This window comes from Penicillium maclennaniae (genome assembly GCF_028827695.1).
Source record: "Penicillium maclennaniae strain IBT 15551 chromosome Unknown utg000007l:1.0-4884863.0:1.0-4888362.0, whole genome shotgun sequence".
NCBI lineage: Eukaryota > Fungi > Ascomycota > Eurotiomycetes > Eurotiales > Aspergillaceae > Penicillium > Penicillium maclennaniae.
Genome location: NW_026623219.1, coordinates 2079634 through 2105189, shown reverse-complemented (window position 1 = coordinate 2105189; position 25556 = coordinate 2079634). Strand labels below are relative to the sequence as shown.

The 25556-nt window shown below is 51.0% G+C and overlaps 11 protein-coding genes across 11 annotated transcripts; 6 read left to right on the top strand and 5 right to left on the bottom strand.

Moving 5' to 3' along the window:
* Positions 1 to 823: 823 nt before the first annotated feature.
* Positions 824 to 2933, top strand: N7477_008008 (alpha-actinin, sarcomeric (f-actin cross linking protein); the record flags this gene model as incomplete). Its single annotated transcript, XM_056969671.1, has 4 exons — positions 824 to 879; positions 934 to 1000; positions 1080 to 2687; positions 2748 to 2933. 4 exons carry the CDS (start codon positions 824 to 826, stop codon positions 2931 to 2933), a joined length of 1917 nt encoding a protein of 638 aa, XP_056819703.1.
* Positions 2934 to 3463: 530 nt separating this feature from the next.
* Positions 3464 to 5008, top strand: N7477_008007 (putative RNA binding protein; the record flags this gene model as incomplete). Its single annotated transcript, XM_056969670.1, has 7 exons — positions 3464 to 3502; positions 3565 to 3675; positions 4062 to 4080; positions 4138 to 4189; positions 4264 to 4333; positions 4389 to 4568; positions 4610 to 5008. The coding sequence occupies 7 exons, from the start codon at positions 3464 to 3466 to the stop codon at positions 5006 to 5008; spliced, it is 870 nt and encodes a 289-aa protein (XP_056819702.1).
* A 517-nt stretch (positions 5009 to 5525) lies between these two features.
* On the bottom strand, positions 5526 to 6830 carry N7477_008006 (WD40 repeat domain-containing protein; the record flags this gene model as incomplete). The annotated part of the gene is made up of 6 exons (XM_056969669.1): positions 5526 to 5662; positions 5723 to 6348; positions 6399 to 6493; positions 6563 to 6576; positions 6657 to 6770; positions 6821 to 6830. The coding sequence occupies 6 exons, from the start codon at positions 6828 to 6830 to the stop codon at positions 5526 to 5528; spliced, it is 996 nt and encodes a 331-aa protein (XP_056819701.1).
* Positions 6831 to 7221: 391 nt separating this feature from the next.
* On the top strand, positions 7222 to 9735 carry N7477_008005 (WD repeat PLAP family protein; the record flags this gene model as incomplete). The annotated part of the gene is given in 4 exon segments (XM_056969668.1): positions 7222 to 7269; positions 7416 to 7809; positions 7869 to 8428; positions 8440 to 9735. 4 exon segments carry the CDS (start codon positions 7222 to 7224, stop codon positions 9733 to 9735), a joined length of 2298 nt encoding a protein of 765 aa, XP_056819700.1.
* A 128-nt stretch (positions 9736 to 9863) lies between these two features.
* Positions 9864 to 10749, bottom strand: N7477_008004 (NADHX epimerase; the record flags this gene model as incomplete). Its single annotated transcript, XM_056969667.1, has 4 exons — positions 9864 to 10390; positions 10451 to 10516; positions 10576 to 10684; positions 10738 to 10749. The coding sequence occupies 4 exons, from the start codon at positions 10747 to 10749 to the stop codon at positions 9864 to 9866; spliced, it is 714 nt and encodes a 237-aa protein (XP_056819699.1).
* Positions 10750 to 11063: 314 nt separating this feature from the next.
* On the top strand, positions 11064 to 11671 carry N7477_008003 (mitochondrial 37S ribosomal protein bS16m; the record flags this gene model as incomplete). Its single annotated transcript, XM_056969666.1, has 3 exons — positions 11064 to 11140; positions 11278 to 11470; positions 11627 to 11671. The coding sequence occupies 3 exons, from the start codon at positions 11064 to 11066 to the stop codon at positions 11669 to 11671; spliced, it is 315 nt and encodes a 104-aa protein (XP_056819698.1).
* A 2053-nt stretch (positions 11672 to 13724) lies between these two features.
* Positions 13725 to 15542, top strand: N7477_008002 (uncharacterized protein; the record flags this gene model as incomplete). Its single annotated transcript, XM_056969665.1, has 1 exon — positions 13725 to 15542. One exon carries the CDS (start codon positions 13725 to 13727, stop codon positions 15540 to 15542), a length of 1818 nt encoding a protein of 605 aa, XP_056819697.1.
* Positions 15543 to 17042: 1500 nt separating this feature from the next.
* Positions 17043 to 18401, top strand: N7477_008001 (mitochondrial 37S ribosomal protein mS45; the record flags this gene model as incomplete). The annotated part of the gene is made up of 2 exons (XM_056969664.1): positions 17043 to 17504; positions 17718 to 18401. 2 exons carry the CDS (start codon positions 17043 to 17045, stop codon positions 18399 to 18401), a joined length of 1146 nt encoding a protein of 381 aa, XP_056819696.1.
* Positions 18402 to 18606: 205 nt separating this feature from the next.
* N7477_008000 (uncharacterized protein) lies at positions 18607 to 19008 on the bottom strand (the record flags this gene model as incomplete). The annotated part of the gene is made up of 1 exon (XM_056969663.1): positions 18607 to 19008. The coding sequence occupies one exon, from the start codon at positions 19006 to 19008 to the stop codon at positions 18607 to 18609; it is 402 nt and encodes a 133-aa protein (XP_056819695.1).
* Positions 19009 to 21448: 2440 nt separating this feature from the next.
* N7477_007999 (carboxylesterase) lies at positions 21449 to 23101 on the bottom strand (the record flags this gene model as incomplete). The annotated part of the gene is given in 3 exon segments (XM_056969662.1): positions 21449 to 21751; positions 21766 to 22128; positions 22169 to 23101. The coding sequence occupies 3 exon segments, from the start codon at positions 23099 to 23101 to the stop codon at positions 21449 to 21451; spliced, it is 1599 nt and encodes a 532-aa protein (XP_056819694.1).
* An 819-nt stretch (positions 23102 to 23920) lies between these two features.
* Positions 23921 to 25540, bottom strand: N7477_007998 (mfs monosaccharide transporter protein; the record flags this gene model as incomplete). Its single annotated transcript, XM_056969661.1, has 1 exon — positions 23921 to 25540. One exon carries the CDS (start codon positions 25538 to 25540, stop codon positions 23921 to 23923), a length of 1620 nt encoding a protein of 539 aa, XP_056819693.1.
* Positions 25541 to 25556: the final 16 nt, after the last annotated feature.

The window sequence follows — 25556 nt, the reverse complement described above, 5'->3', positions numbered from 1 at the left end:
TTCGAAAAGTCGCAAAGGTAGGGGAATTGATCAAAAATTGAAAATGAGGTCGACTCGAGTTTCGCAGCTGCATGCCCCGCTCTTAGCCGGACCACGCCAATGGAATGATATCATCTGCGATTACTCATGTTTCTGTATAGCATCCATGGCGTGCTCGGACATTCTATTCTCTCTCCTGTATGTGGTGGCGAGATCACACCATTCTTTGTCTTCAACTTTCCCCATTCTTATTCTTTACCTCTTCGAAAGCGGTGCCAACTACCTATGCGGTGGATATCGGTTCCCAGGCTCAGAACGCCGAGCCTCGGTCGCGGACGGGTGGTCCCCAAGCCGCTAAAGTACCAAGGGACCAAGTCCTAAAGAAAAGGATCAAATCACAGAACAAAATTTTAGTCAAGTGCCCACATATCCAGCCCTACGACGTACTACGACGTAGTTCCAAGTCGTCGACTGTGCGTAGATCTAAAGATAGAACTGGGTGATCAAGGGATACTCGATCGCTAGGGATAAGCGTGAACCTCCATACGATGACTTGTCTGTGGCTGGATTTGCTTCATCACTTTTCTACTCTGGCCCAGCTTTCACTCTGCTAAAAGATAAAGAGCTCGATACCGTCGGGCAACAAAGCGTTGCCAGGGTGACTTGGCGGAGCGGAAGACACACCCCGCCCCTGATCGACGATTCGTTAGCAAACTTCCCTTTGAGTCGGATCGCGCTCGAAATTAACCGCTGATCATCCACCTTCGTTTCCACCTTGAACCCTGATCTCTGATCCTGTTCATTGCCAATCGGCCTTAGGCCCTGGATGCCGCCCTGAGTCAACATGTTGACGGTCGAGAAGCAGTGGATTAATGTGCAGCAGAAGACCTTCACCAAATGGTCCGTCTTCTCCGCCCTTTCTGGTCACTGCCACTGACGGAGCCATCTATCTAGGCTGAATGACAAGCTGAAGGCGCGGGCCTTGTTCATCGCGGACTTGGTCACTGATCTCTCCGACGGCGTGAGTCCCTTTTTCCCCCCGCAATCCAGCCGATATCAGCCCCTCGATTCTAGTCGCTGATCTCAGCTGCTCCCATTAGGTTATCCTCATTCATCTACTCGAAATTCTTGGTGGAGAATCCCTTGGCCGATATGCATCGAAACCAAAGCTGCGGGTGCAGAAATTCGAGAATGTCAACAAGAGTTTGGACTTTATCAAAGGAAGGAGGATTCAAATGACGAACATCGGAGCGGAAGATATCGTCGATGGCAACCGCAAAATCATCCTCGGTCTGATCTGGACTCTCATTCTCCGGTTTACTATTAGCGACATCAACGAGGAGGGCATGACCGCGAAGGAAGGTTTGCTACTCTGGTGTCAGCGCAAGACAGCGTGCTATGATGATGTGGAGGTTCGCGATTTTTCGACCAGTTGGAACAACGGTTTGGCTTTCTGCGCTCTGCTCGACATCCACCGACCGGACTTGATCGACTATGATTCTTTGGACAAGAGCGACCACCGCGGAAACATGAAGCTTGCATTCGACCTGGCGTCAAACGAGATCGGCATCCCCGATTTGCTCGACGTGGACGATGTGTGTGATGTGCCGCGTCCCGATGACCGCTCCTTGATGACCTATATTGCCTATTGGTTCCATGCCTTCTCACAATTGGAGAGAGTCGAAAATGCCGGTCGCCGTGTAGAGAAGTTTGTGAACAATATGCACGGAGCTTGGGACATGCAAAGCGGTTACGAGCGTCGCATGCGCGAGCTGCTCCGCTTGATTCGTGCCCAGCGCGATGAATGGAAGAATTCCTCATTCGAGGGCACATACAAAGACGTCAAAGAGCAAGCACATCAATTCTCGCTGTACAAACGAAATGAGAAGCGCCAATGGGTTGCTGAAAAATCGGATCTGGCAGCCCTGCTGGGCAACATCAAAACGAAGCTGGGAACCTACCGGCTACGTCCCTACGAACCACCGGCGGAAGTAAGCCTGGAGACTTGCGATCAAGAATGGGAGAGTCTGACAAGAGATGAGCACCAACGCAGCCAGCTTATCAATGAGACAATCCGCGATATCAAGAACGCCCTGCGCCGTTCGTTTGCCGATAAGGCAAATGATTTTGCACTGACGTTAAAGACCCTATCATTAGCCATCTCCGGATTGGATGGCGATGTTGAAGATCAGCTAGAGCATGTCAAGAAGCTGAACGATAACATGCCGCCGCTCGATGCTTTCCTTGATACCATAGCGGAAATTGACGAGCAGTGTGCCGAGGCCAACATTGAAGAGAACGATTTTACTACCTTCACCCTAGACGAACTCTCCTACGAGTTGAGCCTGACGAAGTCCAGTATCTCGAAGAAGCTGGCCTTCTTGGAGAACCAGATGGTGGCCCGCAGCATGACCAATTTGACCCCCATTCAGCTGGAGGAGTTTGAGTCAGTCTTCCGCCACTTCGACCGGGACTCTTCCAACACGTTGCAGGAACTGGAGTTCTCTGCAGCATTGGCTAGTTTGGGTCTAGTCTACGATGAGGAAGAGATGCATCAGGTTTACGTGGAAGTGTGTGGGCCGATTCGCCTCGCACAGAACGCCGGCGTCAGCTTCGAGCAGTTTATTCGGTTCATGGTGAGTGTAACTGAAGATCAAAATACTGCGGAGCAAGTTTTTCAGAGCTTCAAGGAAGTTGCCGATGGCAAGGTATGTTCAATCCTCATCATGTAAACGATTGCCATAACACAGAATATTGACGAATCACAGCCTTATGTCACCGAGATGGATCTCCGGCACTCGCTCATCCCCGATGAAGTCATTGAGCACTTGGTCAAGACGATGCCCCAACACGAAGGCCCTGATATGCTAGAGGACCGAGACCTGGCCAAGTTCGACTACATCAGTTTCATGGAGAAGATGATTGAGGATAACAAAAAGAATGGAAAGCAATAAAGAAGTTGAAGTCCAGTTGTTCTTTGCACAGCGTCGTCGGTGATACCGGAAGGTCTGTTTTGATATGGTGTTGCCGTGATTACCGGGGTGGTGTCATTCTATTATTCTTTTTCCCCTGGCTTTCCCATATCCATCATGCATCCTGGGGTTCGGTGGTTCTTCCTCTTGTTACATTATGTTCTGCATTCTTCTGTTTGTATTGAGACTGGGATACCATGACTTAAAAAGAATAACGTTAAGAAGTAAAAATTCCACAGAAACAGCTGATATAGTCTTACAAACCAGGTAAATACTTCCAGATCCGTTCACTCTAGTGCCAGTGGAGTAGTCCATGGCACGTGATTTGGCGCTCCCCCAGCCAGATCGCGAATCCCGAAAGAGGCGACAATCTTCTAATCAGCCACCGCTCACTCCTCATCTCTACTTCATTTAATCCTCTGCGACACCTGAAAGGGTCAATCGCATCATCTCATACTTCCTCGCTTCATTCTGTTCTTTCGTTTCACCCCCTCCCTCTTCACACATACAAGATGGATCGCAGTTTGGACGAGATCATCGCCGAAGACACCGTACGCCTCCAGCTGCCCCATTTCTCATAGCCGGCCACTAACAACAGATCCCCCAATTTTAGCGCAACAAGGGTCGCTCTTCTGGTGACCGTACCTCTGGTGACCGTCCTTCTGGTGATCGTCCTTCTGGCGGTCGGCGCAACCCAGGCCGGCGTCGCGGTGAGCGTGATGGCGTAAGAAAGGTATGGCCCCAATCTTGACACCATAGCCTGAATTTTACTGTCGCATGAAGGATAAAGGCCCTGCTGACATCATTTGCTTCTTTCTAGGTCCGCCCTCCTATCCCTAATTCGAATTCTTTTGTGTCGTGACAATCTTAGCGGGTCAAGTACTCTGGATGGTTGGAGACTCGCCAACGACAGGGCCGCGGCGAACTTGCAACGCAATTGTCCTCGCTTCCATCCTGACTTGCAGCTAACCGTTGTTCTGTTCGATTTCAACAGCCTTACTCCAAAGATTCTGTGAACCTGAACCTGTGAATATCCCTTTGTGTTTGAGCTGGACTATCTTGATTGGAGGCTGACGGTGTCGTATGAGTAGCGACTGGGTTCATGACAAGTTCGATGATGACCGCGAATGTGGGTGATGATTGTCCGATGTTGGCATACTTGAACTTTCTCTGACAGTGATTCCAGCTCGTCCATCTCGTGGCTCCCGCCATTCCGGCCGCGCAGGCTCACCCGGCCGGTATGAATCACACTTGCTTCATGGACACCCTGATCTATATGACTGGACATACTAATCAATACTTATTAATGTAGTGGCGGTCCCGCCTTGACCAAGGTTCGTGTGGAAAACCTTCACTACGATATCACCGAGAGTGATTTGGAAGTACGTATTGCCGACTTGAACAATTCTACATTATCTGACAGACACTGCCCAACAGGACCTCTTCGGCCGAATTGGCCCTGTCCAAGAACTTTCCCTCGTTTATGACCGCGCTGGACGCTCCGAGGGCGTTGCCTTCATCACATATGAGAGGCTGAGAGACGCACACGACTCTGTTCGCGAATTTGACGGTGCTAACGCAAAGGGCCAACCCATCCGCCTCTCCTTGTCCCCGGCCGTCGCGAGCGCACTGGCGGCACCCTCTTCGACCGCGTGGAGCGCCCGATGAGCCCTGAAAGCGAGAACGAAGGTGGAGAACGACGTCGCCGTGGAGCTGGAGGCCGTGGCCGTCGCAGCGACATGAGCAAGCCTGCCCCTGACCACATCGACCGATATATCCCCGGTCAACGCGACACAGGTCGCAATGCTGGCCGCCGCGGAGGGGGCCGCGATAACCGTCCCCGCAACACCGAGAATGGAGGCCGTCGCTCGAACGCTCGTCCTCGCAAAACACAGGAGGAGCTCGATCAGGAGATGGAGGACTACTGGGGCGGCAAGAACGATACTGAGGGCGCTGGCGAACAGCCTGTCCACGAAGCCCCAGTTGTGGCTGATGCCCTCGCGCCTGCGCCTGCGCCTGCTGGTCATGAAAACGATGACATTGATATGATTGAGTGAATGAGTTGCTTCAAAACGGCCGGGACATAGCTTGCATGCTGCACAACTTTTCGAAATTGGTTTTTTTTCTTCCGTTTCATCGTCAGCATGATACACCGCTTCCCTCTGTGGCATGCTGCAGATGGAAGACTTGTAATTTTACTTGCATTTTATGAAATTGTCAATTGGTTATCTGGGCCGTTTCCTTTCTTCGACATCGAATTTATGGCTTCGCGAATTCAGGGGTTCCTTACAGTATTGGCTTTAGAGAAGGTCTGATGTGCTTCGCAAGACATGTGAATGCTCAAATATGAAATGAAGCTTTATGGACATCCATATGGTTTTTTTTTTTCCGCCCCATCTACCAAATGAAAATAAAAATCAAAATAAAAGTAAAGCCAGTGAAGTCAAAGCGACGGTAGTCATTTCTGTTGAGCAAACACAAAGGTGCTATCGCACAACACTTTATGGAGGATCTGAGAACAGGAGAAGACTAGGGAAAATCCGAATACTGTACAAGGTGTGTAATCGTCCGCTTCTACCGCCAAAGACCATACGGTTCCCGACATGCTTTCCACAGCTTGATGGTGCCGTCTTCGCTACCAGTAGCATATAGCTTGCCGTCAGGAGAGAAGCTGACAGACCAGATGGGGCCATGATGACCCTTTTGCACCTCTATAGTCGAAGATTAGATCAATTCACACCGCACACAGGAAAATCCCAGAGGTGACTTACCCAGCTCTTCGTTGGTGTGGAGGTCATAAACCCTCGCCCACGTATCATTCGCACTACCAGTAACCAGTCGCCCAGACTCACTGTTCACAGCAGCACTAGCAACCTCATAGCCGAAATCAGCCTTCTTCAATAGACGACCTGGCTGTGTTCCATCAAAGAGATAAACGCTTTTTCCAGCAGCAACGGTCAAGATTCCGGGATCATTAGATCGCACAGCAAGACTGTTCAACTCGCACGAACCTATCGTGCCGTCAACACCATACTCGAAGACAGGATGCCGCGAACGCAGATCCCACCAGCGAATCTTGCGGTCCTCTGCAGCAGTCGTCACGATGTTGTAGTCCTGGTTCCAGACAATAGACTTGATCGTGCCACCATGGACGCCAGGCCCAATCTCATAGCTGGTGGGCTCGGGGCCCTGCTCTCCCCCAGTAGGCGGGAGAGGTGGCGAAGAGCCATTGCTGCTCCCGCCACCGCGTGAAAGGTCAAAGATGCGGAGCTTCTTCTCTGCACCCCCAGTTGCTAGGATCTGCGGGTTGGCCTGCATTGGGAAGGCGATTGCTCGCACGATGTGGGCGTGTTGCAGAGTGTGAAGACACTCGCCCGAGTAGGTATCCCAGACCTTTCTATTTCTGTGGTCAGTAGCTTCATTGGTTTGCGTGAGAATGTGGCTTACGCCGAGAAGTCTGCAGCAGCTGTGGCTGCAATGGTGGCATCGGCGAAAGCCGGGACTGCCACACAGCACCTTTGTGGCCGAGAAATGTACCGATCCTGTCAAATGGGTCAGCCGCTGCATTGTCTCATGGTCTAGTTTAGAAATGAATTGGGCATACCAATCACCTGTGATGCCATCTCTAAGCATTGGGTTATTATCTGATTGAGGCAGGTAAGTTTCCTATGCACTGAAATCTCTGTGGCATATTCAGGTCGATACCTTTGCACGCAGAAATAATATAGTACTGATCGTCCTCGACATTCGACGAGAAACTGAGATGGGTCACAGGACGAGAATGTCCATGACAGGTCAGAGGAACCACCTTAGGGATATCTCCGCGCTATTAACACACAGTTATGATCAGAAAGCACCTCACAACTCACCAGAAGCCATGGTGTCTTTGAAAAAAAAAATATTCGATCAACGTGAAGTGAAAGGAGATAGAGACACAGGAGTCTTCAAGAATCCACTATGGCCACCACAAGGCAGGCTTGGAGAAGGAAAGCTCGATTCGGTCAGAAGAAAAGCACCAAAGAGATTCGTCAGGGTCGTCAAGTCATCAAGGTCTGAAGCAGAGGGCGGCACGACCACTCGGGGTGTCGATCGAGCTGATCGTGGAATTGATCCGTCGTAGCTCCACCGCCCACGTGATATGATGCGCGGCGGGGACCCCAGGAACGAGTAACGGACGACAACTCCCAGCCAAGGACCCCAGAGCTTCATCAATCATATTCTTGCTCTTTTCACCATTCTGTCCTCCTCAAGTTGATTATCAGTTGTATGTATGCCTGATTTCAAGATCTCCGCATCCCTTGAAGGCCATGGCGATGATGTAAGGCTCTCACTCCCCGCTGTCTCGACGAGACACCTTGCTATTGCATGTGATCCAGCTCACTGACTTTCAATCCTTGTGCCAGGTACGCGCCGTGGCCTTTCCCAACCCAAATGCTGTCTTGTCAGCTTCACGCGATGCAACAGTACGGCTTTGGAAGCTCGTCTCTACCCAACCCCCCCTCATATGACTACACAATAACTGCACATGGCCAGGCTTTCATCAACAGTCTAGCCTACCTGCAACCTACAACTAAGTATCCAGAGGGCCTCATTCTGTCTGGTGGACAGGATACCATAATTGAAGCCCGTCAACCCGGGAAGAGATCGGATGACAATGCGGATGCGATGCTTCTGGGCCATGCCCACAACGTCTGTGCTCTGGATGTGTCACCCGATAGCGGATGGATCGTCAGTGGTAGCTGGGACTCGTCGGCTCGGATCTGGACGGTTGGGAAGTGGGAGACTGATGTCGTATTGAATGGCCATGAAGGAAGCGTTTGGGCTGTGCTGGCCTACGATAACAACACCGTTATCACCGGTACGATGATTCCCCATTATGAAATTTATTGACGAAACGATGCACTAACATTAACAAAGGCTGCGCCGACAAGATGATTCGCATATTCAATACCTCCGGAAAGCTCCTTGCCAGTATACAAAACTCCAATGACGTCGTGCGGGCCCTCTGTAGGGTCCCCTCATCGAACCCGACCGGAGCGCAGTTTGCATCGGCCAGTAATGATGGCATTATTCGTCTATACACTCTGCAGGGCGATTTGGTCGCTTCTCTTCATGGCCACGAGAGCTTCGTCTATTCTTTGGCTGCGCTGCCTTCCGGTGAGCTAGTGAGCTCAGGCGAAGATCGAACCGTTCGAGTATGGAACGGCATTCAGTGCGTTCAAACCATTACCCACCCTGCCATCTCGGTTTGGAGTGTTGCTGCATGTAGGGAAACGGGTGACATCATTACCGGCGCTAGTGATCGCATTGCGCGTATTTTCAGCCGAAGTCCGGAGCGACAGGCGGCACCGGAGGTTATTGAGTTGTTTGATCAGGCTGTCAAGGAGTCAGCCATTCCTGCGCAACAAGTTGGCAATATCAACAAGGAGCAATTGCCCGCCCGGAGTTCCTTAAGCAGAAATCAGGAACGAAAGAGGGTCAAATTCAGATGATCAATGAACCTGATGGCAGCATCACGGCTCATACTTGGTCAGCAGCCACACAGGAGTGGATTGCAGTTGGCACCGTGGTGGATTCGGCAGGAAGCAGCGGTCGCAAAACGGAATACCTTGGGCAGGATTATGATTATGTCTTCGATGTCGATATCGAAGATGGCAAGCCTCCGCTCAAACTCCCCTACAATGCCTCACAGAATCCTTACGAAGCAGCCACCAAGTTCATCGGCGACAACGAGTTGCCTATGACATATCTGGACCAGGTTGCAAACTTCATCACACAGAACACTCAGGGTGCAACTTTGGGCCAATCTCAAGATGCGGCTCCTCCCGGCTCAGACCCCTGGGGCTCTGATCGACGATACCGTCCTGGAGACGCTTCAGCCGCCGAGAATACTCCATCGTCCACTCCTGAGGAGCGCACACATGTTCTTCCACAAAAGACGTATCTTTCTATCCGTTCAGCAAACCTCAAAGTCATTACGAGAAAGCTCCAGGAAATCAATGAGAAGCTTCTATCCGAAGGTGCTAAGGACAAAGCATTGACCCCTTCAGAGATACAAGACATCGTGGCTCTGTGCGGCAAGTTAGAGTCCTCCCAGCAGCTCCCAGACTCCCCAGCGGTCGAAGCTGGAGTTCCGCTGGTGTTCAAGGCCGCTACGGCATGGCCCACTGCGAACAGGCTCCCGGGACTGGATCTTCTTCGTCTGCTGGCTGCCGCTGCACCTTTCGCCGCGACCACGGAGTTTAATGGTGACGACCTCGTGACAGGGCTTCTGACCAGCCGGGTTTTCGACACGCCGCTCAACGTCAACAATGCAATGCTTTCTGTCCGAACCTTTGCCAACCTTTTCGAAACAACCGCTGGACGGTCCCTGGCTATGAACACATTCGAGCAAATTTTAACCGGTGTGAGATCTGCTCTATCCAACAGTGGCGACTCGCCCAACCGTAATCTCACTATCGCTGTTACCACCTTGTACATCAACTTCGCTGTCTACCTTACCTCGGATGGCCGGGCATCGGCCCCTGAATCCGCGGAACGCGGTCTGATCCTCCTCGAGGAACTTTGCGAGATAGTTGCGGGCGAGAAGGACTCCGAGGCAGTCTACCGAGGTCTGGTCTCTCTGGGGACTCTGGTCAAGGCTCTAGGAGCCGAGGTTAAGAGTGCAGCGAAAGATATCTTTGAGATCGAAAGTATCCTATCACGCGTCTCTTCATCGGCTGTTGGAAAAGAGCCCCGAGTGAAGGGCATCATTGGCGAGATCAAGGAAACTCTTCAAGTCTGATGGCTAGGAGCCATCCTCATGGAAGGTGCATAGATAGGAACTTACGCTACTTATTAACGACTTCAACAACAAATCAGTACCTGATCTTCAATGTTCTTGTTATTTTCATTTTCCACATCGTAGAAAACCTAAAGTCTACCCTCTGCATCCACCCCAACTTCCATGACCTGGTCGATTCCCGGATACGCCGGACAGTCAAGCCCATACTTGTCCGTAATATCCTTAGACAAGAACCGACCACCAATGAAATGTCTTCCCTGATAAAACTTGACACACGGTTTCGGAGCTGTCAAACTAATCAGCGCTGCGGGCATAAACTTGGCACCAGGTCCCTCCTTTGGTGGTCCGCTCTGAATATCCCATGAGCTGGGCGCGTCGACACTCAGTACGGGGACAGAAGATGACTCGATTTGTGAGACTATAGAGCCGAACGGGTCCCGCAATGGTCCGCCAAAGGAGAAGCCGAAGATAGCGTCGACGAGGAAGTCGGTGGACTTCAGAGCAGCTGAGAAATCCGTGATGAATGGAACGGAAAGATTCTCGAGCTGTGTTTTCAGGCGCTGATAGAGCTCATTCTTTCCTTGCTTGGGGTAGAACACGGATGGATTGTAGCCGTATTGGGCGAGGTGTCGGGCTGCTACGAGACCGTCGCCGCCTGTGCATTGTTAACTGCGCTCGGATTATAGCGCTCATTATGGAAGATGCTGGCTCTTACCATTATTTCCTGGTCCACATACTACGAGTATATTCTTTCCAGAACTAAGCGGGTGGACTCGCCAGACTACCAGATCATGTATTTAGCATTAGGACAGGCAGTGGGCTAGGGACCAAGTAACTAACCAGCCTGGGAAACAGAAAGGCCTGCCAGTTCCATCAGCTGGTCCAAAGACCAACCTCCCATGTCCATCAGATCCTTGTCAAGGGCAGCAGCATCTTTGGCCGAAATCGCCTGGAATGAACAATCAGTCAGTAAACTCTCCCGGTGGTGAGCATGAAGCATACCTTCAGCGACATTGTTGTGATCTTACTGTAGCGACGAATAGTAGAGAATCGAGACCGTCCGATGGGAAGGGAACGGAACATAAAATCTCCTGATATAGTGGAGATACTAGGGCAATCGAGACAAAGTACAATTGAATTGAGGGGGGAAAGAGTTAACCAAGTAATGAGGCCCTTATACATCGCATTGCATCATATCCCACGCTAGTCCATATCTGGCGCAGACGGAATAACCCTTCATCCGAGCCTCCCTAACTTTTGCGGAGTTTTGGTCTCACGAGCATCACGCTGTCCATTTCATTCACAAAAACCCCTACACATTCTCCGCCATGGTTCTCCGGATTCGATTGGCTCGCTTCGGCAACAAGCACGACCCCTTTTACAACATCGTCGTTGCGCAGGCTCGGTAGGTGGTCCTGTTTGGCTTCCCACGACATCTTCAATGCAACTCCATCCGGCTCGGATAGAGAATCGCAGAAGTTGGAATCCGTGCTGGACTGTTCAATTTCATGAGACAAATCAAGCTGACTCTCGCCTCTCTAGGTCTGCCCGCGGCGCGAAGCCACTCGAGGTTATCGGCACCTTCAACCCCATCCCGAAGCAACCGACCAACCTGTACAATGAGAACGCCAATGCCCGCGCATACAAGGAGATTGCTCTCGATCGGTCTCGTGCGAAGTACTGGCTCGGTGTCGGCGCGCAGCCTAGTGATCCGGTGTGGAAGCTGTTGAGCATGGTAAGTGTGGATGGGCCGGAGAGCCGTTGCTGTGATACGAATGGACATAATGTAGCGGGCTCTTTAGACTGCGCATCGTGATCCTCAATCTCTGAACGTGTTATCCGTTTCACGATTCAATATGGTGGAATTATGTACTGACTGGATTGATCCCAGGCCGGGCTCGTCGAGAAGAAGCCTGCTACCTACGCAAAGGCGTGAGACCGTCAAACCTTGAACGAAAGCGTCCCACCCGAGCGTTCCTTTCGATCTGTCCAATTTGGATACAACAGGCGCAGTTCGCGGGGTGCCTGACTTGATGTGCAAAGAAGAACTTTGTAAATCATCAGCCTCTGGGCCTTGCGTGTCGAACGCACCTTTTAAATGGACCAAGGCAGAAGAGCCAGGAGCGACTTGGGCCACGACAATCTTCCAGGGCTTCTATTTTTCCATTTTTGATATCATTGGCATTTGCGGCGTTAATGAGTTGGGCCATTTGGGTCGCCCGGGACCAAGAACCCAAATCCTCTTTATGTATATTACGTGACGCGATGCTCGGACCCTGCTTGCCCAGCATGAACAATCCTACTTGATCTGAACCTGTGCATGAACACCCTAGTGGAGCAAGTGTAGATCCGGGGGAACGAAACACGAAACCCCACAGCTGATTCGAGTCAAACGAGGCCATGCCAAGTAAGCTTTCCCGATCTTGTGGTCAACAAAAGAGAAAGGGAAAACAGTCACGCCCAAAGGTGACGCCCCTATGACCGGCTCTCGCCCCCAGGAGAAACGGACGGTTCTTAACCACATCGGGGCTGGTCGCTGTCTCCCGAGGAGCTGTGCGTTGTGGACACGGCCCAACCAGGCCTTCAGCCCGACCCCCAAGACTCGATAAGCCCATGGCCAACTCCAGCGGATCAGCCAATGTGCAGGGACGCAGCAGGTCAAACCCATGGTAATTGGTGGCAATTGGTGCTGGGGTGCTCGAGGATCGCCGGGGTCTTAGACTTTCGAGAGTCCACGGCTGACAGCGTGCAGTGTACGACCTGCTTGATGAGTCCACTGGTGCCTGAGTCACTGGATGATCGGCAAAGAATGAGACGGACTTCCGGATTCTGTGATGGGGCTTTTTGCTATATTCTCGGAGCCAAAAGGTCCACAGTTCCTCGACTTGATTTGGCAGAACAATGATGTCAAGCACGGTCAGCCTGTTGGGGTGTGCACAGTATGTTGGGTTTCGAGGGTGTCTAGTATTGTCGAGTATCTAGTGTCTAGTATTTAATGTCGAGTCTCTAGGGTATCTAGGGTCTACAGTGTCGAGCGCGTCCGGTTTTGTGAGAATTCCTCTATACTCCCAGTGTCTAGAGGGCGACTGGTTCAATGTTTCATTCTTGACGGAGCATCTGCAGCCCCGTTGAAGCATAGGAGATAATGGCGCTGTTTCTCGAACGGGTCAAGGAAACACAAGTACCGAGGTGGCTGGGACCTCGAACGCGAGACTAGTGGGGGAGCGGCTTAGCTGCTGTATACCTGGGATACTCATATCAGGTCCAGAACCCCGGACACCCCAAGCAGATCAGGGCGAAGAAGAAAGGGAAAAAATAAGAACCGGGGCATTCCTGGCCAACTCGGGGCACGCACTCCAGGACCACGTTCTGCAAGCGGCGGTACCAAGGTGACCGTCCTTGGTGTATTGATGTGACAGTACTGTGGTAATTTACAGGGCGGTACTTCTATGCCATGGTACCCCTGACTGCAGGAGAGGTACCCCCTGAATGCAACCGACAGTCACACCTCCGTCACGAGTCGCGTCTACAGATCCATGGATCTGGCACCTGTGGGCTCCTTCGACCGTTCCGGACTCTTTTCTTTCCCCCCCTTCTCCCCCTTCTCTTTCTCTCCCCCTCCATCGCCTCTCGTCCTTCCCATCGTTCCTGCTTCCCCCCTCCCCATCTCCATTTGTTGCGCCAGTCATCTCTGTCTTTCACCTCCGTCATCTCCATTTCACTCTACGGAGTCTCCCCCCCTCCCCCTTCTTCATCAACGCGCCTGTCGCAGACCCGATGAGGAGCGAACGTCCCTGCCTATTCGAATCTCGATTGAATCGCTAATTTCGTCTTCGCCCTCCCGCGCCTCATCTCTTCCTGTCGCATCATTGCGCGCCTGCGCCGCGACGCTTCTGCCTCTGACGCCGTCATAGCCTCGTATCTCGCGTTTCTTTGGGTGGTATCTCCTGTCGCGAAACCCAATTTTTTCTCATACACCTTCGTGAGGGATGAGCGGCAGCTCGAACCAGTCCACTCGAACGAGTCCCGGCTCCTTCGGAACGACGCAGCGCACCGAATCCGTGTCTTCAGGCTCCTCGCCCACCCAAATTTCTTCTCAGGCGTCCGCGACGACTCAGCATGCGATGTCGACCGACGTGTATAGCCCGACTGTCTCGCAAGCGCCCACATCTTTAGCTCCGACTTTTACCCATCCCTTCTCGCCTCTCGGCCCTTCCACCTCCTTTGAAAACAGTATGCGCCTGGGCGACCCCGATCGCAATTTCCAGGGTCTGAACGGCCTGGGACGCGCGAGCGGCGGTGGCGCGATATTGATGCGCAAACTACCGCGCAACACCAGCCGCGAAGCTCTCCGCAGCATGTTGCTTTTCGCCAAGGATTTTGTCGACGCCGACTTTATCAACTCCGATCATCCCGAAGATAACGGGTTCTTGAGCGCGATCGCGCGCTTCAACACCATCCCCGCCGCCGAAGAGGCTCGCTCTCTTCTCGACGGGAAGCCCAACTCCAAGAACGATGCAAATATGGTTGTTGAGATGTATCCTGGTGCCGTGGGCTCCAACCTCTCGAACGCGCGTCGCAACACGATAGATCACACCGCGAGGGGCGGTTTGCTCGGCGGGGTCGCCTCTAACGGCCCCTTGTCCCGCCAGTCCTCCCGTTTCAATGGCACCTTCCAGAGCTTGGAGCGGTTGTCCGCAAACAACCCATCCGCTCAGGCAATCGGCGAAGGCTTGCCTTCCACATCAGAGTCCGGCTCGCGCCTACATAGCCTCTTTTCTCCGCAGTCTCCCATTGGCAACGGAGTTGGCGATCTCCCGCGGGTGACTGGCAAGTCGATGATTGATGAAGATCCGGATGAGGAGACTGGAGAATTGCTTAAGGATCCCGTTGGCTACGCTGAAAATGGCCATTCCATCTCTGCCCAGCGTCGATCAACCAATCCCCACATCCCGGCCGGTCGTTTTGCCAATCTGTCTCTCTCGACGACCATGTCTTCTCCGCCTTTGCCGAATTATGCTTCTGGCGGTCCTAGCGGGCAGCGCATGAGCGCGAGTGGACCTCAGTCTGCCTACCCCGGCAACGTGAACCAAGGCCATGGTTTCCCATATGCCAGTCAACACACCCCTCGACACAGTCTCCCTGCTGCAAACCCTAATGATCTGAACCCTCCATGCAACACATTGTATGTGGGCAATCTACCTCCCGACACTTCGGAAGAAGAGCTTAAGGCGCTCTTCTCCAAGCAACGCGGCTACAAGCGACTTTGCTTCCGTAACAAGCAAAACGGGCCCATGTGTTTCGTGGAGTTTGACGAAGTGGCGATGGCCAGTAAGGCACTTAATGAGCTTTATGGCTACAAATTGTCCAACAGTGTCAAGACTGGTATCCGCCTTAGTTTCTCTAAGAATCCACTCGGCGTGCGCTCCGGCCAGCCAGGCAGCATGAATCCAGCCAACCTCTCTGGACAAGGTGGTGTACCTGGTGGCAGCAGCTTGAATGGGGTGCACAATCACATGTTCTCATCAGTGAGTGGTCCACCTCCGGGTCTAGCAGCTCCTCCGGGACTTGCTATGCCCATGCCTGTCCGCAACGGAAGTGCTTCCATGCACTCTCCGGGCCATCCACATATGGTTAATAACGGCTCGTTCAACCACAACTCGGGACTCGGCATTCGCACCAACGGAGTTGGTCAAATGATGTCGCCGCCGCCCCCGCCACCTCCTGGAGGTGCCGCCGGCAATAATGCAGGACCCAATATGAACGGCTTCAATTCCTTCTACCCCGATTACATGATGGGTCGCTAAGACCTCAAGCATTATATTTGAAATAATGTCCGGCATGTTTGATGAACCAACTGGGGTACTGGCGCATTGGGGGGTTCCTTTCGTTTTCGTGAGCTAGACCAGCATTCGGCGGCTGCATACCTCTCGGGAGTATTGATTCGGCCTCTGCTTTCTTTTTTATGGCATTGATTAATTGCCCCTTGTTCTGCTTTGGCTGCTATGTTGTTTTTCTGTATTGCATGGGGACTCGGGCGCACTTCCACATTCCTTTCTTTTTTTCTCGCCTTTGGGAGGATTGCATTTCAGGTCATCGTCAAGCTTGTATTCCTATTGTGGTCGGACCGCGGCGCTCGCACAGCGTTTTTCTGTCGACCATTTGCGTTCTTCATCTCCCTCATACCCTTGTGTTTGTTTGTTATTGCTCATTCTGCTTGTGCTCTATGCCCCGATGACAGCACCTTATGAGGTTGTCTTTGCCTGGCTGAGATCTGTACGGGTGAAGGTTTCTTTCTTACTTTCGACCGTGATTCCCCTTTACAACCACCTGCTTCAATTTTTGTCTTAATCATTGCATCTTCACGTGTGAACCGGAAATGGAATTTGCTATTATCGTCTTGCAATTCTTTGTTTTCTATGCAAGTACCAGAGACGGATTGAGACTCGGCTTTTCAGTTCTTGTCCTTGGCTTGCCCTATTTAATCCTTTTATTGCCAGTCTCCACTCCATGCATAGGATTCGGTATGCGCAGGCGTTTCATCCAGCTTTCTTTTACATTTACCTGGAGAAAAGAGGGCGCCTAAAGGTCTGAGTCGTTATTTGTCGCTCGTGCCCTGCTTCTCTCCCTCCATCCTGGTCGCTTGCATCGTCCAATATATATCGCCGTTCGTTTGTTGCTTTCAGACCAGGACTCTCGTGCAAAGTCCTACTATGCTTCATGGTGCCATGGCTATCTTTTGTTATGTCTGGATCAGGAAACTGAGGCGCGTTCGTTTCATGCCACGCTCTCTTCTACGCCTGCACCTCGCTTTGCTTGGTGGTTTCTGTGCTGGTGCTTTTGATGATACTGATGCATTTGCTTCAATTTGTACCTGATACAATGAATGGTTTACAATTTGGCCTCTTGAATATGCTAGTCGTCTCTGAAATGAGTCGATGAGTCTTCGACCCAACTTATCTTATGAGAATGAAACTGTGAAGTCTAGTTTTAGAAATCTATCTCCTGTGACTTAGGATTTCTGATTTACGAAAAGAATGATATTTCCCAATCTTTGAGTCAAACACACATAGAAGGCCATGGTTGAGCTAGGAACGGTCACGTGAGGGCCCGATTGACCTTCCCGCGCAGAGAAAAGTTTCTTCCCCTACACAAACACCTCAGCCTCGGACCAACCGCACCCCAGCATTTGCAGCGTGAGGTCAATGGCCGCTGCTCTTGTTGAGACTTGATCTATCCTCCCGGTTCTTCCTCACTCCTCGCCTTATTCCCTAATTCCACGGCTTCCGGGAATCGCACACATCAAGATGGCGCCCCGGATACAGAGCCGTCGCGTGTCCAACGCCCTTCTTCCCTACCTCACATCCCCCTCATCTTCCTCCTCAGTATCCTCTATCCCCTCTCTTTCCTCCTCACAATGCCTTCCTCGTCAGTTTTCGGTCACGGCAGCCCCCCAGACCAAGCTCCGGAGGCAAATGTTCGAGTGGCTCAACACCTCAGGATCTGTTCTCAAGCACCACACTCCTGGCCAAACAAATTACTTGAGAAATTTTTTGAATGACGAGGGAGGCGGCGACCGGCCTTTTCCGAGCAACCCAACCTTTGTCAGCGAGAACATTCTGAGTGAGGAGTTGCGGAACGAGATCTATGCCCTGGTCGTTGAGAAGAAAAAGAGCGTGCGTGCTGTCAGTGTTCAGCTTGGTGTTGACATGAAGCGGATCGCGGCGGTGGTGCGATTAGTCGAGTTGGAGAAGAGACAACGGGCACAGGTAAGGATTCCCCAATTTCGCATCTCGTTGATCTTCCGCCTTCCGCCCCATCCCCAACTCATATGATGAGCTATAAAAAAATTCGATTAGTCTTGAAGACACAAGCAATCGCTTGACTGGTTAGGAACTTTTATGTTACTGATATGAATGCTGTCATTCTACTCATTGCCACTGGTTATTTCTTTGAAACCCGGCTAACCATTTGCAATTCAGGGTAAACCTCTTGCCTTGCCATATGCCCGCGCGGTCCACGAGATGGTTCCGACCACTCCGCTAGCCCAGGATGGCGAGCGCCAACAATTCCACGAACCCATTAACGATCTCCCTGCCCACCCCTCAACTGGCCCTCAGATCTTCTACCCCGTGCCCGAGTCGCGATCCTTCACTCGTGTTGACGCTGGTCGTGTCTTCTCTGGTGCACCTGCTCTGGAGCGTGAGGTTGCGGAGAAGATTACACACCCCTCAGACCTTGCCGAAAAGGCCATTGAGAACCCCAACTCCATCGAATGGGTTGGTAAGGGCGACAACGCTCGTCAGGTCCTACAGCCTGCCGATGTGCGTATCCCCCACCCGCAGCTGGTGAAGCTGGAACTTGACCGCGCTGCCCACCCTGAGGAGCGTCGCGAGGTTGGCAAGAGGCATGCCGAGCGTATGGAACGTCAAGAGAAGGCTGAGCAGGAGCGCCGTGAGCGAGCTGCCGCCCGCCGTGAGAAGAGCATCAAGCACGTTGAGCCCGAGGGTGGTCGGTTTGACTACCGCTTCTCGGAAGCCGTGTTCACTGCGGAGACCACCGGAAAGGACGGACGCGCTCCCTGGGCACCTGGTCGCCGCTATGGTGTACCTACCCAAGACCGTAAGCGCGGCATGATTAAGATCCCAACTCGTGTGGAGGCTTAAATCCGCTTTCGAAGCGGCCTTTGTAACTCTATCTCGAGCGGTACTTCTCGACGTCTTCTTGATGGGCCCGACGGCAAACTGTACTTGTACTTATACTACTATTATGGCGATGTTTCGATTTGACCATGTATCTATACCACATCATGGATTCCTCCAATTCCATATTTGACTTTCATTCTTCAATGATCTTTCATCCCATATATATTCACGCCGGCAACTCATGTTTTGCCGTCACTGACCTTGACGGCAGATCGTCAACTGGGATCCCCATTGTCTCCTGCGTCGTCCCCGTGGCCCGGTAGTCATAATGCTGATGCTGAGAACTGCCAGTCTTCTTTCTCTCGGCACGACGAACGAAAAAGAGAAAGGTCATCAACACAATGACCCCGACAGAAACACCCACTGCGATGCCCGCCTTTGCCCCATTCGAAAGCTGCGAGCCTGTATGAGTCGATGCTCGAGCTTCGAGTCTCTGAGCAAGTGTGATCGCATGCTCGCTATTACAACAGTCCTTCGTCGAACCACAGCACCAGGTTTTCGATTCCGGGGTACCATCGCAAGGCGTCATCTGTGCAGTGCCCGCATGGTTGACCGACTTTTGAGCCATTGTGTTAGCGCGAAGAGCCAGTATGATCCCAGTCCCCCAGTTGAAACATACATTGAGGCACACGCTCAAGCAGTGTTGGTTCTTCGTCCAATCTGAGTCGGAGCACAGCTCTCGCCAGTAAGTCGGCGACTCATGGCCATATTGGCATAAGCCGTTGTCAAGACAGGTGGCGTTATTACTGTTGCGGTTCAAGGCACAACACATATTCGTCTCTCCGTCCGTGTTTCCGCATGGTGCATATCCTGCATTGGTATCGACTGTGCCATTCGGCACATAACATGATGCCCAAACACTGCAAACGGAGAGAAAACAGCCAAATAGAAAGATCAAACGGTATGATTGGAGTCTCAGGAAAGACACCCATGCTGTGCGGGTTGACTCTAAATCCATGAGACTTTTGAGGCCGGGGGTGGTGACCATTACAAGACACCAAGATGAACGGCTAATAAGTGGAGATGAAACAACAATGACAGTCCCGCAATCCAGACCGTTTTCTAACAACGGAAACCAATTGTTCAAGCACATGCAAGGCTTATCTTTAGTTCATCCCCGCAAGCTGCTGCGGAATGTGCCCCTTCCGTGTCGTCAAATGGAATGACTCGTGAGCGGTATGAAGGACGTGTTGCTGATAAGAAAACACCATTTTGATCGTAGAGCTCGGTTTCAAGCCTGATCTATTTCATGGATGATCTTACGAGCTCTTAAGACTTGATTCTCATAAATCTATGGGGTTTCTCCATGGTCTATTCGAAATATTCAATGGGCTCTTTTCATTTTGTCATGTGGCTTTTCTCCAATATATCTTATCAAAATATCTCAGTATATTCGGCCAGAAACGTTATGAGCATTCATTACATGTTGATCATTTCCTTGGCCACGCTTTAGTGGCGTGAAATTCACATCTAGATCGTCAAGACAAAAGTTGAAGATATGTCAAGCAGCCGCTGCTATTTGTGCATTGTAATCGGAGACTGTAATTCACTCCAAATTCTGTCTTCAATAAATGTTCCCAAAATATCGATCTCTAGTAGCTACAACCAATACGTCAGACTACTTAGAAAGCAGAGTACTAAGGGCCATTTTTTGATTAGATCACTTTTAAATAAGACCAGACAAGAATGGATTCATCTGTCTCCTCATCAAGCATCACACTATCATTCAAAGATAAGAAACAAAATTAATGAATTTCTCCAACCGAGCGACATCTGCCATGACCCTTCCGTGTTCCAATCCATCCGTCCATGATGTCCGACTCACTTTCTTTGACGCCAGTGTGGCGACTAAACAAGCTTCGGATTGAATCGAGTATGTTTTGAACCCAGGTGGTTGTGTTGGGAGTGTCCATGGTCGTAGGGGCGTTAGACTGCGTAGGGATTGAAGATGAAGACTCCATAGATACCGCAATAGGCCTAGCGAGAGCGTTGAAGCGCAGGCGTGAACCCAAGGTCGGGATATGAGTACGATATACAATCCTCTGTATGACTGTTGAATTGTCAGGATTTGTTGCCCATGATAATGAGTACGAGTGCAGGTCGGACAGACATGCCTTTCGCGGTTGCGATGATGGTGGAGTGAGCGGTGGATGAAATTAATCTGGAGATAGCGGGGTAATAAATAAGATGAATTCGATAGAACCGTAGGACAGCCCGGGCTAAGTAGGACCAAAGATAAGCGGATCCCCAAAACAGAAGCATTAAGACCGAAGAGAGAAGTAAGCACAAAGAACAACGTGAGACAATTTCACCTGCAGGGGTCACCCACGGATCCGCAATGAATCGTAAAAGGCTCTTTGGAACAGAATCTGGTATCCATTGGAAAATGTCCAGAAATCAGAGAAAATGACGATGTTACATGGATCTTTCTCTTCGGATCCTGTGAGACTTCACATCCAAGGCGTTTTTCCTTGTTGAACCGGTGGTAGAATTGGAGCAGCTACTAGTGACAGCAATTGCAGCAAGTTTGGCTGGTCAGTATTTCTAGATCATAGGCGTTCAGAAGCGGTACAAATATGAGTCTGCAGGATTATGTAGATCGGCTGGACGGTCGAATAAGATATCTTGTGATAGCGTGCTGCACGAATAAATGTTGAGATTTTTATTTTGTGCTCTTTTCTTTCAATAGGCTGACTGGAATTTACCTGCAGATAGGTTACTCCCTACACAAGTGGGGGTTTTACAGGTTGTAATAGTGTTCAGCTGATGAATGAGACTCTCGAACAAACAATTGCAATATAGTCATCGAAGGCTATGACTAAATCATCTACCATACGATATCTATACGACTGGTTCTGTTACAAAATTCAATATTTATCCCTGTCTACAAGTACACTGATCAGGACATGGCAAACAAGTCTCTATCCGACAAAGTGGACGTGCCTGGCGGTGCAAGATGAAAACGAACCTTCCAAGCATCTCAAGGGCCCCAAGAGGAAAATCAACAATCAGTAAGGGCCCTGCTGCTTGTACCAGTCCATGAGGAAATTGACCTGTGCCTTCTTGGCTATTGGCACATTTCCAAAGTAGTTTCCAAGCTCCATGACAACTTGGGTGCCGTTCGGGCTGTTGGGAGTCCACTCGGGTAGAGAACCCTTGCCAGTATATGAGCCACCCTTATTAGGGTCCAAGGTCTTGGCGAAGTTGGCCCAGTAGGACGACATTTTCTCCTGGATCTCGTAGTCGATCCCGGTGAACGGATAGGTATCCGTGTTGGCATAGAGCGCATTGAGGGCGTACATGATCTCCGACTGATGGAAAGCACCTTGGTCCTGGCCAGGGGGGCATGGGTCCAGTAATAGGTGTAGAAGTCAGAATTGGCAGCCTTGTACCACTCGGTAGCATAAGCCCACGAACCAACCAGACTGGCATCACGAGCAGCAGCGTTCCAGGCCCGGTCAGCGATGGTCTGATTTTTGTGATCGGGATAGAGCTTGAAGTACTGGCTGGACAGGTTGCCATACTTCAGCGAGCAGTAGTGCTCGTACTCGGAGACAGTGTAATCGGTGCTTGGGGAAGCGCCAGACTCATCCTTGGTGTTACCCGTAATGACAGGGACGTCGTTGGCGGGACCAGTGAGAAGAGTCTCCATGTACTTCTTGGGCAGAACGTAATCGTCGAGAACAGGCTTGAATATCAGGGGGGGTGTTGGTAGAGAGCGCAGTCACCCACCAAATGTAGTCATCACTGACACGGTCCTGGGAGCCTATCAATAGATCCTCCATGGACTTGGTGCGAAGCTCGGCGATGCTTGAGGCATTGTGATTGGTAGTGTAGTTCACGCCGTGCTGAATGGCAGCAGACATGTTAACGTAGGAGGTAGCCAGACCAGCCAGAAGAGGATCGTAAGGGTATCGAATACCGGACTCAGAGATACCACCGTGGAGGTATCCGGTGAAAAGTGGACTATTCACGGCGTGATAGACCTGGGAGGAACCGAAGGATTGACCGGCAATAGTAACGCGATCAGGATCACCACCGAAGTTGGCAATGTTCTTCTTCACCCACTTGAGAACCTCCAGGTGGTCAAGGATGCCGTAGTTGCCGGAAGTGTAGTGTCCGGTCTCCTTGAAACCCTCCTCGTTAAGCTCGGGATGAGCGAGGAAGCCGAATGCATCGTCACGACGGTTGAAAGTGATCAAAATAACGTTCTTCAAAGCCATGCCACCACCATACCACCAGGTATTGTCGCTCGTCTCATCAGAACCCTGGTTCCAGACCATGACAGGCAGCTTGGCATCGGCAGTGCCAGCATTGGTCCAGATATTCAGGTTGAGACAGTCCTCGCTGATGTTACCGACACCGTTGCTAGGGCAAGGGTGACCCCATGAGGTGGCTTTGTAAGTTGTGTTCCATTTCTCGCGAGGCTGAGGAGGCTTCCAGCGGTTTTGGTAACCAGTGTCTGCGGCGAAAGGGATGCCCAAGAAAGCGGTTACATTGGACTCGGAGATATCAAAGTACTTCCCAAGAGTTGACTCATTGAAGTACTTATATCCCTGGACGGGGCCGTAGTTCGTCTCAATGACTTTGTCCCAGAGCTGAGCTTGGGCAACTGCAGCACCCACAGCCAGCGAGACGAGACCCTGGTTGATGGAAAGCATTCGTCGCACTGTTTGTCAAGAAATAGGGAAGGTGTTGAGATTGTGAAAGAAGACAAGAGTGACTTAAGAGAATAATTGGAATGGCGATCAATGGGTTTTTATACACACTTGCTTGACCAATATACATGACACGCTCCGCGACATAAATCCCACTGGTCCACGTTCATGCTGGGCTTAGCTAAAGCGGGAGTCAATAGTACCGCTAAACGGGTTGTCCACGGCGTAGGACATTCGCGTTAAATGACGACAGTAGCCAGTCATTTGAGAACAACGCCCAATAGTTGATCATCAGGTATCATTAAAAAAGCGGGTTTTAGTGACCGCGCCCTTGTCTCCAGTAACTTGCACTGCACTTAGAGAACTTGACGCGTGTACGTTGAATCATCAACGTCGCATTCATCCTGAAGAATCCAACGCCGGATACGCGTAGTGATGCGGGGACATGGGGACGATCATTGTCGACTATTGTACTTTAAATCCGATTTTTCGGGTTTATGCAAGGCTACGCGTCGAAGTTGATAAAAAAGTTGTTTTAGAGGCTCGATGTTCGATCGGAGCTTCCCAATGCAGAATCTTGGACCGAGTAAACCTCGGGTAACCGGTCTCCGAGGTCTTCAATAGATTAAGTTCCAACCCTCATCATTCTCTTTCGAGTGCCTGATTTATGCATGAACATATCCACTTTCTTTTGAGGTCATAGCCATAGCTATGACTGCCTTTCCACGCATCTTCCCACCCATGGTTTCTGTTCTTTTCTCATACCTATGAACGCCGGATGAACGGCAGAATGATTTTGCCCTCAAGTGATACCTCAAGGGCTCATCTAAGCGATACTTCCATACCCTCAGTGTGGGCTGCTTCTTTTGCAAACATGAATGTTTCAAGTGTGGAATTTGATGAGCCCAAGGGATTGCCCCGAGCAATGGCAATATTTTTTCTTGTCGATGTCTTCCACGCCATATTGCCAGAAAGGAAGAAGTCATCGATTTGCTCAAGGGTCAAACGTGCTGTTTCCGGTACAAAGAAGAACACGAGAACCAGAACAGCTACCGTCAGTCCAAAGTAAAAGTAGCCAACGTTGACCCCCATATTCCCATATTTCACGTTGAGCATGTACGGTGTCCAAAACTGGACTGCGAACGAGAAAATCTCGTAAAGCAAGGTTGTATTCGCTTGTCCATAGGTTCGGAGTCGCACGCTGTGCATCTCTGCAGACGCCAGCCAGACACTAGGACCGATAAATCCACCGAAGACAAATGCCCATATGCATAGAAAGGCAATCACAACTTTCTGAGCAGCCGGATCATCTGATCCGAGAGCAGTGCTAACCGTAGAGAGGATGAGCATGCATATGGCCATCACACTGTAGCCAGATAACATTGCGAATCGTCGTCCGCCGTACTCGAGAATCATCGGGCCAATGCAGGCACCTCCAAAAATGCATAGTCCAACAATGACGTTGATCAAAAAGGGATTCTTGATTCCCACCCCACTGAAGAAGAGGGCTGCATATGGTGCAACGAATTGGATGCCCGTAATGGCAAGCCCGATCAAGATCAGCGAAGAAACTGCTGTTCGACGAAGATGAGAACCACGGTAAATTTCAATCCAGGATGTGCTGGCATCGACCGACTGTTCAAATTCAAGAGATCGCTGAACATCTTCCACTTGTGCAGTAATCTCAGCCGAATGCAAACCGAGCCCCTGGTAAGTAGCAAACGCCTTTCGAGCCTCATATTCTTTGCCTTTTAGTAGTAGCCATCGCGGAGACTCGGGAAACATGAGAATGCCACACCCGAGGAGCAAGCTCAATGGGATCTGGCTGACGATAGGTGCTTTCCACTGCCAGTCATTGTCCGGTGCCAGCGTTGCCGAGCCTGCACAAACCGCAGCTGCTGCGACGTTTCCCATGGCAAGTCCGACGTTGAAAATTCCAAGCAAGAGGCCGCGCTTATTTGCAGAGACACACTCTGAGCCGTACACAATACTTGCCGCTAGAAGCTGACCATTACCGACGCCGTTGATGCACTTGCATACCATGTATTGGAGGAAATTGCCCGAGGTTCCGAGCATACCGGCAGCTCCAATGATACAGAAGAGACAAGCCACCTGGATAGTCCTTTTACGGCCCAGGCTCGATCCATTAATTCCAGCTAGCGCGCTGCCAATGCCCGTGAAGAGGAAGCTCACGCTTAAGAGAGATTGTTGCAATGTGGTGAGAGTACATTTCTCAGCATTTTCAGGACTTGAATGAGGCGTCTGGTCACAATGACCGAATCGTTTTTGAAAGGAGGGCATGATCAATACAATACCTCCATAACCGCTGTCGAAAGCTGAGATCCAGGCTGCGAAAGAAACCCAAATAGAAAGCAACAGCATCCTCCAGGTGGCATTTTGAGGCTGGAGCTTGTTACCAGCTGCAGTCGTTGGCGCATCCATGGCGAAAGAGAGACGA